The sequence below is a fragment of the Pristis pectinata genome, chromosome 9, assembly GCF_009764475.1.
Source record: "Pristis pectinata isolate sPriPec2 chromosome 9, sPriPec2.1.pri, whole genome shotgun sequence".
Taxonomy (NCBI): Eukaryota; Metazoa; Chordata; class Chondrichthyes; order Rhinopristiformes; family Pristidae; genus Pristis; species Pristis pectinata.
In genome coordinates, this window is record NC_067413.1 from 79,578,294 (window position 1) to 79,591,328 (window position 13,035).

The window sequence follows — 13,035 nt, forward strand, 5'->3', positions numbered from 1 at the left end:
GTGGCCTTACTGCAGTAATATTACAAACATACTAATAATCAAAAAGCTCGCAAGACTGAAAACTTAACACTTACCTACAATGCAGGCGTCAAATCCCAATAGTTGTCTAAAGATAACGAGATGAGATTGTCAGAATTTGGAATTAACTTGCTTTGGTTATCGTTAAATTAACCTGAAACATCTTTTTGCCTGTATCCAATAAGTATGATCCCCGCACCACACACACACACACACACACACACACACACACACACACATTATCAGTAGTGGGCCGCTTTACAGTGAATTTACAGTTCTCATCTTGATTAAACCGTGCCAGTTTAGAACCACTTAGAATTTGAATTCAACAGAGCCGACCAGGTTGTTGAGGGTGCAAAAAGAAATGCATCGGTTACATTAGATTACCACACTGCGCCATCTAGCGCACCACAGAAATGTTTCTTAAGAAAACGAAATACTGGAAATAACAGGAAAAAATCTATCTTAAAGGGCTTTGTTTTGTAAAACCTTGTGTGGTGTTGACAGTTTGCTTAAATCAAGAACGCAATGATTAATTCACATGCTTATTGTGCTAAAGTCTTTGTCATGTTTTACGTATCTATTAATTCAAAACATTATATAGTATAGTTAGTTCGAGTCCACATGCAATTCAGCTTTCAGTACTATTTATGCTGGTTTCACTAATATATATTAATTCCCCCAGTTTGATAGATTTTATGATTTGATGAAGTTTAATAAACAAAATGGCTCCTACTGTTGGCTGATACACAATTTGGCTGAAGAAACAGATTTTGCCACTTGTGAGATCTAACATAACTCATTTATTTTCAACTTGACTTGTTTTGCTTGTTTCCATTTATAATATTTCCAACTGAAAGGTCTGTATTTGAAAAGTAACAATTTTAACAGTTAAGTTTTATCTTATGGATGTTTTCCAGTGTTAAGGATTTTAAAGGAAACGCATTAAAAAATCAGATGACCTGTCTATGGTGCTCCAGCCATCTCTTTGAAAGTATATCCAATTGTTCTCATTCCCCTTCTCGCAATAATTGTCCCCTTTCAGGCAAATTACCTAATTCCTTCTTGATTGTTACTTCGACTCTCTGAATCACCCGGCATAAATGCGCTGCAATAAAATACGGTTCCTCTTACCCCTTTTTGTTTTTTGACAATCACCTTATTTTGTTTTGCAACTGAACACAATGTTCTCATTCAAAACAATTTTGCATTTCAGCAAATTTAGTCGATCTTAAGTAAAATGGTACTTTGTAAAGTTGTCCTCGTCCTTTCAGATTTTGGTCCCATTAGTAGTCTGAACTCTTCGCTTAGGGAGGGATAAAATGAAACTTAATAGAGTTCAAGGTAACACCAATGATTGATTCGTACACGAATGTAAAGGTTTGCACTGTTTTAATTGTTGTATATAGTTTGTTTTTATGATGAATAAAGTTTATTTTGGAATAAAAAAATAAACTTAATAGAGTTCTCCCTATAAGTTAAGACAACAAAAAAAAATCTAAAAAAAATCCCGGACATCGTAATGTACGACCAGGACTGAGACAAAATCGGGAGCAGATTTCGCGGAAAATATTCTGGATGTCAAGAGCGTGCTTGCGATGTTCACGGTATTGTAAAGTGTGCGTTTGAGGGACACTTGTGTGGTCATATCGCTCGTCATATTTTCTAAGATTGTTTACCTTTCCTGATTCTGATGGGGGTGGAAGTATTTAATGAATGGGAAAAAAAAGCCTTTCCCACAGTTATTCCATTTGGTTGCTGCAGGCAGCATTCAGTCCGCACAGACCGCCTGCTCTCCTTGGCCTCCCCTGCCCTCCCATCTCCACCGCAGCCTTGATTTATTGGAGTCGTCCAGCTGACGGGAAGCCAGCCCCCTCCCCCTCTCACCTCTTAAACATTCAGCTGAAACTCGTCGAAATCCGAGGAAAACAATGCGCCCTTTCCCTCGTGTTGACGAATTGATCCCTCTGAAGTGAGGAGGAAACTGTGAAAAGGGATACGAAGAAGTGGTACATCAAGCATTAGATTGAACACAAACGTATCACTGAAGTAAGATGACCGAGGAGGGAAAGTCGGAGAGCAAAGGGGAAATTAGCGGCAAAGATTTGGAAAAACAGCTTCGTCTTCGTGTTTGTGTTTTAACTGAAATCCTGAAGACTGAGAGAGATTACGTGGAGACACTGGAGTTCCTCGTCTCCGTAAGTTTATTTTCTAATCTCTCTCCAACTTTAAGACATTTCATGGACCCGTTTAAGTTACAGTTGCATTCATGTCTGTTTTTTGCCCATTTAGTCTCGGCATCAGTAACTGACAAACTGCAGTGAATTTTGTTTCACGTTGAATTATAAGATTTGGGAGAACACGGAATGTTATTGATATTTGTGAAAGTGTTGGTGTAAATCTTGTCGGAGGACCGTCATAATCGCATCATTGAATCCTGTAATATTTATTTGCTGAATGTTTGAAGATTAAACATTTTTCGCGTGCTCAATTCGATATACAGGAGTAAAATAAAACTGAGTGAGAGCACCTTCTGTTAATTTATCATCCCCCCTCACCCCTATTAACTGTATAGATTTTTGATTTGCGTTCAGGTCCCAACAAATTTCTCGTGTTAGTGATACCTGTAAACTCCAATCTCTGCCAAGACGGACAATGGTACACACTTCTTTCCTAGCGCCTACTTTTTTTTAAAAAAAAGCTTGGCATGGTCCGGATTTTCTTGCTGCCATAGTTAAGGTTACGCTCTCAGGGACTTCGACAATTACACTTTGGATCGCTGTTGCCGACGTGGTACACGGTTTTTTTCCCATGTTGTGGATTGTCCTGATGGTCTTTCTAATTGAGCGTAGCAGTTCTGCTGTTTCACATTATGGCGATGGTAACTCCGGCTCTAAACTAAATGTTTAGGTGGCTTCTGTGAATAGCGAAGATCCCTACCAAGATTTATCAGTGGAAACTCTGCAGATGGTGGGAAACTTGACAGAGAGGAACCCTGCGGGAAATGCTTGGAAAAGGCGATTTGGCTTTTCTGTGATTCGGGAGGAAATGACGCGAATCCCGGGAATTTGGAGTCTATTTATATAAACTTTATTTCCTGATTTAAGGGCTCCCCGAGGGACTCGGAGGGAGTCCAGACAATAGGCTGTGAAATGGTCGGTATCCTGAAGGAAAAGCACAACATACAAGTGATATTATTTTCGAAGCTTTTAACTGTTTTGTAAAGTTCAGAGATGCATTTGGGTGACATCTTGTATCACTGTTCAATGTAGAAAGTCGTGTACGTTTAAGGTTTTCAACAAAAACGTGTAATAATTCCAAAAAGAAGAGACTTGTATAATATTTGACCGTTTAGGCATTGTAAGTTGAAACGTTAAACTGGACAATTCGCAAACTTACCATGAATACCTGCAAGTTAATATTGACGCTGCAAAGTTAAACTCTACTAAGTTCGGCTCCAAGTAAACGTAGCGGCAGATTAACATTGATTCGTTTCGAACACAGGAATGGGCTTGATTCTGACCTCTGAATGTATAATTAAATCGTCCCACCACGTTTATAAACTTGCCAGAAATATCTACATAACAAACTAAGAAGGTTACATTCGGATACAAGCCCCACGTTTCCATGATAGATTCCCATGTCCATATTTATAGCGGAATCGCCGGTGTCAAATTGTCACGCTGTAAGTACATCCGCTCACCAGCGAAGGCGATGAGGCGCTTTGGAATCTTGTCCATCGGTTTCCCAGTCCGCACCGCAGTTTCTCTGCTTCCCTACATTCATGTATGTTTTGCTAGTTAACTATAACTGAAATCAAAATGCCGTATGAAATTAAAACTCTGTAGGAATTTAAAGTGAGCCATAAATTATGCGAATTACGACTACCCACGTCTTTTAAATTGTCCAACCCCCTCTAATCCTGTTTAATTTGAACAAAGGCTACGTTGGTCTCAGCTGCATGTGTGCCATGCCATCGAAGAACACCGAGTGATAAATTACAAGTGACATGTCAGTGTGCACTTCCTATCTGTTATACGTTACAATTGTCACATTTAGATTAAACTATTGAGTCAGCACTTGACAGTTCAAGTGCACACAAGGCTATATGCTCAGAGTATAAAGATGTGACAACGTGGGAAAATAATAGCGCCACATCAGTGTAGAATTTGAAAATTTCTGAAGGAAGAAAATGACTCTTAAAAATAAGATTATTTAAGAAGTTAAAAGGTGAGCAACCAGGTAGCCACAGAACTGTTAAGTTTAACTTTATTTGTGGGGAAGTTAACACAAGCTGGAATCAGTGATGGACTCCTTGAACACTTAAGACAAGTGTGATCTGATCAGAGAGAGTCAGCATGTACTTGAGAAGGGTAAACTGTGCCTGGCTAATCGAGGAAATCACCTGCATGGTGGATAGGAAAGTAGTGGTTGGGGATCTCCAGAAGATGTTTGGTAAGGCTCTGCACAAGCTTAAGAAAAATAAAAGCACATGGAATTAGAAGGAATCTTAGGAAATAAGTTAGGATGTTGGCAATGAAATTCAGAATATAGGGAATGCCTTTACTTGGGCTTCAGTTTTCTATGCTATGTAATGGTAAATGAGATGAAGGAATAAAGAATAGCAAATATTGTTATGCCATCTTCTCGCAGCTACCATTGGGCAGGAGATACAGAACCTCACCAGGTTCAGGAACATCTACTTCCCTTCAAGCATTCAGTTCTTGAACCAACCTGCACAACCCTAATCACCACCTTAGTATAGCAACACTATGACTGCTTTTCACTACAATGGACTTTTTTTGTTTGAATTGTGCATATGACAATAAACTCAAGTTTATTGATGGTACACTGTTGGGAGGCATCATTAGTTACTTAAATACAAATAGGAAATTGTAATTGAACATACACCTGAGATGTGCGCTGAGAGGAGATGTGAATAGATTGATTTGGCAAAATTATAGAAGATGGATTTAAGAACATCAGAGTCAAAGAAATATGGGGAGTATAAGAAACGAGTAGGTTTTATGGCCCCTCAGGTCTCTTCCACTATTCAATAAGATGTGATCTTCACCTTAGCTCTACTTTCCTGACAGTTTCTCATAACCCTTGATTGCCCTTTTGCCCCAATAGATGTCTGTCTCAGCCTTGAATATATTCAATGAAGTAGCTTCCTTGGCTCCCTGGAGTAGAGAATTACAAGGATGTGTGATCTCCTAATAAAAGAAATTCTTCTTATCTCTTAAGTAGCAAATCCCCTCCTCCACTGTATTCTGAAACTATGCCATCACTCCCAGACTTCCTCACAATGTGGAACATCCTTTCAGTATTTGTGCTATCAAGCCCACTTCGAATCTTTTATGTTTCAAGAAGATCACTGAGCGGGTCTAACCTGCTGCTCAGTCCTACAAGATAACTCCTTTTTTCTCGGAATCAACCCAATGAAACTTTCCTGTGCTGCCTCTTCCATTACAAGTCTACCCCTCTTTAAATAAGGAGATTAAAATATGCAAAACTCCAGGTGTAGTCTTCCCAATACTCTGTACAGTTGAAGCAAGACTTTCTTGCTTTTAAATTCCATCCCCCTTGAAATAAAGTCCAATATCCTGATTGTTTTCTTAATTATTTATTGTATCTGCCTTTCATGTACAAGGTCATTCAGACCCATCTGAACAGGTGCATTCTGTAATCTTTCTATTTAAACAGTAATCTTCTTTTCTGTTCTAATTACTTTTTCCCACATTATATTCCAGCTACCAAATTAATTAACCCATCTATTCCTTTGCAGACCATTTGATTTCTCCTCACAACTTGCTTTTCTACCTAACTGGTTAGTAAGCAAATTTGGCTACACTACACTTGGTTCCCTTCACCTAAATCATAAATATAGTTTGCAAATTGTTGAGGCCCCAGAACTGTCTTGCGTAGCATCCACTAGTTTCAGCTTGCCAAGATGAAATTGATCCATTTATCCTTATGCTTTTTTCTGCCCACTAGCTATGGTAATATATCTACTGCCATACGCTCTTCCCTTGAGCAGTAACCTCTTATGTGGCATCTTATCAAATGTCTTTTGGAGATCCAAGTACACTACATCTACTAGTTCCTCATAATGTACCCTGCTCATTAAATCCTGAAAGAAGTCTAGTCTATAAATTTGTTAAACACAGTTTCCTCTTTATAAAACCATGTTGACTCACTTTGATTGTATTGTGATTTTTGAAATATATATTGTTACTACCTGCTTAATAATGGATTCCAGCAATTTCCTGGAGGCAGACTTTCTGTCTCCCTCCTTTCTTGAATAGAGGTGGTACATTTGTGGTTTTCCACTTTGCTGGGTCCTTTACTGATTCTTTGAATCAACTTTGAAGCCAATGCATCCACTATCACTGCAGCAATTTTACTTAAGACTTGATACAGCCATTAGGCCCCAGGGACTTGTCAGCTTTTAGTATCATTAATTTGGCTAATAAATTTATTCTAGAGAGAGTGATAATTTCAAGTTCCTTCCTCCCTCCTTTTGCCCACTTATTTTCAACTATTTTTTGGACACTTTTAGTGTCAGATGCAAAATATTTTTCAGTCTTTACCATTTCCATGTTTTCCGTAATGAGTTCCCCAGTTTCTCTTTTAAGGAACCAATGTTCACTCTAGCTGCTCTTCCTTTTTTGTATACTTCCAGTAGTTTTTTTAGTCATCTTGGCTGGTTTCTAAAATTTTCCCAGTCTTCCGGTCTTACATTAAACTTCCCAACATTGTATGCCTTTTTTCAATTTGATACTGTCCTTAATTTCCTTTGCCATAGATGGTTTGTACTCATGATGACTTCATGTCTTAGTTTTCAATCAAGATATATTCCACTGTGGATTACCCCCTTCAATGTCTGTCATTGATTATCTATCATGCTCTTTAAGAAAAGGAGAGAGAAACTAGATAACCAGTGTCTGTCTTTCATTGTGGGGAGGTATGATGTCTTTTAATTTTGATCTAAGGACAGGAATCCGAACATTTTCTTAATGGTGAGGAATTTGGAGCTGTGGAGAGGAAAAAGAATTTGGGTGTCCATGTTTATCAATGAGCAAAAGCCAGTGCATGTTACAAAAGTAACTGAAATATCGGCTAGAATGTTGGCCTTTACCTGAAGGGAATGACAATGATAAGGCCTTCAATTATCCAGAGCCTGCAGTCAAATTTGGACACTTTATCATCGGGAAGATGTTTAGTCTTGCAGGAGGACAGTACCAATTCACCAGAATGAGTTAAAGGATTAAATTATGAAGAGAGGATACAATAAAAACTTAGTTTATATTTCCTGGTATTTAGATGGTTAATGGATGGTCTATTCAAGGTCTTTGTATTGATAAAAGAATATGATAGGGTTGAAGCAGAGAAACTATTTTCTCTCGTGAACCTTTCTAGGCCAAGATAAAATAACCTTAAAATGAGGAGTGAAACCAGGAAAGAATTGGTGATGGAAATCTGGAAGTCTAGCTTAAAAAGCCATGGATACTGCATCAATTGAATATTTCAAGACTAGATCAAAATAGCTTTGTTAGATAAACATTGGAGCAAAATATAAAACGTGCATTGTTGGATCCTAGATAAAATATTGGATCATTATATGGAATAATTGGTCTAGGAATGATGGGATTGGATTTGATAGTAATTAGCAATGGAATGGCCAAGTAGCCTTGAATGTTGAATATTTTAGTGGCAGTGATTATTTTAAAGTGAAGCTCAAGGTTAAGTTTTTCGCTTTACAATATTTTTATTAAATCCATGAAAAAAATACAGAGTACATGCATCAAAAAAGAGAGTAAAAATACTACTGAATACGTTGTGTTAAATCATACTTAAGATCACAATACTCTAAATTAATAATCACATGTAGTAGTTAATAAAGGAAAAATTGGAATATTTTATTATAAAACAAAACTACTCCCACTACCAAAAACCGAAGCTGTTTGATTTAAAAAAAACAAGGAAACACCCTTGAAATGTAACAATGTCAGCCAATGTCTGTATTTTAGTCACCAAATCAAAAATTTTGAAAATAATTCAAAAAAGGTCCCCACAGGGTTTGAAAGTCTAAGTTAGATTCAAAACTGAACAATGAATCTTCTCTAGATTCAGGTATGACATAACATCCCGTAACCATTGAGCATGAGTAGGCGGAGTAACTTCCTTCCATTTAAGCAACACAGTTCTCCTGCTATAAGAGAAATAAAAACCAGAATGTATAAATCAGAAGCCTTCAAAGTTGTATCTTTTTCTCCAACGATCCGAAATAATAGTCGAAGGATTAAGTTTAAAATTTACTTTGAAAAGTACAGAAAAAGTTTGAAAGACCTCTGTCCAATATTTTTTAAGACTCTGACACGTCCAGAACATGTGAATTAAAGGAGCCACTCTGTTATTGCATTTGTCACAGTAAGGAAATATATCAGAATAAAAACGGGATAGTTTATCTTTAGACAAATGAGCTCTATGGACCACTTTAAATTGAAGGAGAGAATGACGGGTGCATAATGTCAAAGTATTAACCAGTTTAAAAATTTCATTCCAAGTTTCCTCAGAAATTGACATCTGCAAATCTTGTTCCCAAGCGTTTTTAATTTTATCTAGTGGCACCTTACTCATTCCTAGTAACCTGTCATAAATATTAGATATTGAGCCGATTTGAAATCCTTCCTTTTCATCCTCAGTAGCAAATTTAAATGCAATTTTATCTTATTATGAATACAAGGGGTGCTAAGGCTATGAAAACCACTAAGGAAGATGTTCCTCCTGCATCTCTGGAAGCTATTTTCAAGTAGCTTCAACAGCTTAATGCCAAGTTTGACTCTATTCAAAGAATCCTGGAAGATCATGAAGGATGAATTAAAGTGAATGAAGCCTCTCTTTTGGTTCTGGATGGGAAAATTGATGACTTACAGAACCTTTGTAAGAAGCAAGCCAAAGATAATGAAAGATTAAAGCTGAAGATTACTGACTTAGAAAACAGGAGCAGAAGGTTAGGTTTTTAATAGAAAAGAGAATGATTACAAGTATAAGCTGAATTTTTGGGGGATAGGAAAGTTAAGTGAAAAAAATTGACTCACCAGCATTTTCAGAGGTTAAACACATGAGTGAAATGTGGATCACCTTTAGAAATACTATGCAGAGTACAGAGCTGCAACATACCACTGGAGAAAAAGAATTGTAGAGAAATGTCTAATGCAGGAAATCATGAAAGTAATGCATGAATGAGAGGGGAAAATTACTTTTTAAGTTCATTATATAGTATTATGGCCTGAGATGAAAAACACAGTAATAAATGGAAGCTGGAAAAAAAGACTAAAGATGCATTTCTGTTTTGTGCCCATGTTTAGTATTTCTAACAGAATTTCTGGAGTAAGTGGAAATCAGACAAATTAATAAAATAACTGTATTTACAAGCAAGGAAATCTTGGCAAATGTAGGAACAAGACTGGGATGGCTAGAAAATTCAATCATACTTTCCGGGTGAACCAGTGAAAAGGTCTATCCAAGGAGACAGTGGAGAGTTGATTCACTATTTGAAGTGAATGATGGGAAAGTATTAGTTTTGATCAGGTGGACTGCAGAGATGATAACATGCTGCATTTTTTTAATGTTTTGATTCTTTTCATAGAGAAGTCCTGTACTTTTTCAAAGTGTTGATGTTATTGCTTTAAGCATAGTCCACCAAACCTGGAATGTAGTCCACTTAAGGAATAGACTGACAATCAGGAAGCCTTCCTGTACATTCTGTGGAGATGGGCTCCCAATTTTAACTGATGAATGGCAATACTTGTAAAGTATGAAGCAATTTGCGTGCTGGGAGATGCCTCACACACAAGGGAATAGTTGATTGACAGCTTTGTGCTCAGACTGAGTAATTGGGAGCTGCCTGCAGTTCTATTGATGTAGAAATGAGCACCTGAAAGTTCTTTAGTACAAGTCTAAACCTCTCTAAATTTTATATAATGGACTTTTCCCCATATTCACTGTCATCAGGAAAATTAGTGAATGAATATGTCTTGTTATTATGTGAACTGTGAAGCTTGAAATTATTTTATTCATCTGTGCAGATTTCCTGCAAAGGTTTAATTTATACCTTCTTTAATAGAATTGATTCTAAATTTATAGCCTTAGTCACACAGCATAGTGGAGTTGTTATTCTTTACCTATCCAAAGACTAGCTGAACTATTACTGAACTACCCAAAGATTACATGAACAGATTGTGAAATTTCTAGTAATGAAATAATAATAGATTTTATTTCTGTTGGGTTAGGCAGTGCTTTACTTACAGATGCGTACGTGAAGTGAGATATTGGTTTTGAGAAAGTGAATTCATACAGGTAAATTGCTTGGTGCTAAATATTAGGGAATTACCTAGTAGGGTTATAAAAAAAATCAACTTTCTATGTGTCCTCCTGGCAATTTGAGTTCAACCTTTTACTGTTTCATGGTTGATGAAATATCTCATGGTGCCAAACAGCCTTTGCTGACCCTTCTCAAGCTGATGGAGCAGTGGGAAGTAGGTGTAAAGTTCTGGGTGGTCGAATAGTCAGGGATCAAGGTGATATGATGACACGTTGTTTGAAGTAAGTTCCACCATCTCCATGATCATTGAAATATGAACTCTTAAATACATTGGCTCAAGGCATCTCACTTGTGTGCACTGCACAAATACCTGATGGGCTTATATAAGGACGTAAAGCATTGAAGGAAGGAGAGATCCCTCTAGCAGTCAAATCTAGTTTTCTGGTACAGCATGTTTGACACAAGACAGATAAAAATGCCAAACATTACCTGATATTGCTCAGCAGGATCCAGATCGGTAACAGTTTTTATAGTCCAATGTAGTTCAGTTTATTAGTATAAAATATTATTCCTCATGGATGTAATTGGGCGGCACGGGCTCGTTGGGCCGGAAGGGCCTGTTAATGTGCTGTATAAATAAAAAGTTATTCCTTTCAATTTAATTTTCATCCCACCATCTTTTGGGTTAATGTTTTCAATTACTGGGATTTAGTTCCTTGTCATTCTCTCTTCAGCGAGTGCAACATCCACAAATAATTTTTTAAAAACTGAGGAATTTTCCTGTTGCTGAATTTAAAATGTCATCCATTCTTCCTTATTTGAAAGAGTAATTAGAAAACAAAATGTCACCACTGTCTTCAGGGGGAGAAAGAAACATTCACAATTGAGATCATTACACTAATTCAGAATATGCACACAACTTTGACTTTGCAAACTACTGGTAACTTTTCCTTGCTTTCTGATCATCCATTTGTTTCCTGAAATTTACAACTGGATTGGAAAAGGGTGGAATCATGTTGGATTTGCACTCTATCCCAAATTCCATTCCATCTGGACTTTGCACTGCCAGATATCCTTATCCAGTGGATTTTTGGGTCTTAGTTTAATTTGTATATTTTGTTGAGTATGACAGCTTTGAAGTGATGGTTAAATTTTAATCGTGAAAAATATTGATGAAGAATGTGCATAGAGGTTGGTTGTTGTGCACTTTTCACTATTATGTTAAGTTTGTCGTCAGCAATTATTTCGACAAAGATATGTATCCAAAGTTCATTCTTGTATTAAGTAACCTCAGAAATGTTTCATTTCTTCCAAATTGTGTCCTGTCGGAATGGAATTATTTAACAGTTCCCATGTTGATTTTGAGGGACAGCACACTTGTTTTTGTTCTCACAAAGAGAAGCTCCAGATTGTCAATACAATCTTTTATTTATTAATGCAGTAACAAAAATTGATAGATTTCTGAGTAACCCCAAAGAACCAACAATGATCCTAATAATACTAATTAAATGATCCAAGAAAATTATAGTTGACTTAAGGTGTGATTTTTAGTTATCAATAAATGTCAATTTCACCTCATCTTCTCAGATCAAAAAAAATATTTTCACTGATAATAATCAGAATGGAGATGAAGGAACAAATCAGACAAGTCTCTTAAAATATAGCAGACAGATTGAGGACACTTGCACCTCGTTGGATATCAGGTCAGCACATATATGGTATTCTCGTGCTTGGAGAGCCGTGACTGCTTTTTGCTGGGGGGCAATGTGGCAAGAAGAGCTGATCAGGGTCTTTGCGTGCCCTCAGTCACATTTGAAGGCAGCTGCCTTGGCATTATGTGTATTGGCCTGGTGGGCAATTGCTGATTGAAATCAAAGCCTTCTTGCCATCTTGGTGCTCAGGATTTGAGTCCCTGAGGCCTGCAGCAGCGCATGTGCCATGCTGCATCTTATTTGGCTTCCCTCAATGGACTGTTTGTGGAACCACCTCACAGTGCAAGTGCAATGCATGCTGATGTTTACAGGCTGCAAGAAAATAGCAGCAATCCCAGAGCAGCAGCCCATTGGTGAGGCCATTTTGAGTCACTACCTTAATTATTAAGTGCAGACAAAGTATGAAATGATTTATTGATTTAAGCTTACTCATTTTCTGTATATTGCTCAATAATAGTAGACTTGCAGATAAATCATCAACATCCTTAAACTTAATTTTATGCAATCAGAACACTCAAATGATGAATGTCAAATTAAATGGCTAAAAATCAGATTATTTTCCAAATGAAATTATTAAAGAGTAAAAATCAAACCTTGCTTAAGATAAATATGCTATAGCAGTGTATTCTTGAAGTGTGTATTAAGACGGTATTCCTCATACATACAAGAATTTCAGCTCCATCCAGGGTATGCTTGAGTGTCTCTGCAGATGCTGAAATCAATAGCTGTTCCCTCCACCACATGCATTCTGTGACTGTATTGTCTATCTTTTACAGAATGTTTGCTGCATTTCACCAATCACAATCCATTCTCCAAACCTAGAGACAAGATGAGAAAGAATAAGATCTCGAATGTTCTGGCAGCATTTTGCTGCTCCTCTGGCTGCAACTTCCCTCACTTAACACAACTCAGCGAGGTCCTGTGGATCACCTCATGTCATGAATAACATCAGCTAAACAAGCCCCACTTTGACAC

At 37.2% G+C, this 13,035-nt stretch overlaps 1 protein-coding gene across 4 annotated transcripts in view; it reads left to right on the plus strand.

Annotated features, from left to right (window-relative positions):
- Positions 1-13,035, plus strand: part of prex2 (phosphatidylinositol-3,4,5-trisphosphate-dependent Rac exchange factor 2) — a 323,008-nt gene that overhangs the window by 31,650 nt on the left and 278,323 nt on the right. The window contains exon 1 of one of the 4 annotated variants that reach the window (XM_052023227.1): positions 1,936-2,216. The exons of 1 other annotated variant lie outside the window; for it this stretch is intronic. In XM_052023227.1, coding sequence (XP_051879187.1) covers positions 2,073-2,216 — 144 coding nt within the window. In that variant the 5' untranslated portion in view covers positions 1,936-2,072. Of the gene's footprint in view, positions 1-1,935; positions 2,217-2,648; positions 3,174-3,546; positions 3,704-13,035 lie in introns of those variants that run through there. 2 more of the 4 variants (XM_052023229.1, XM_052023228.1) reach the window with 2 other exon arrangements.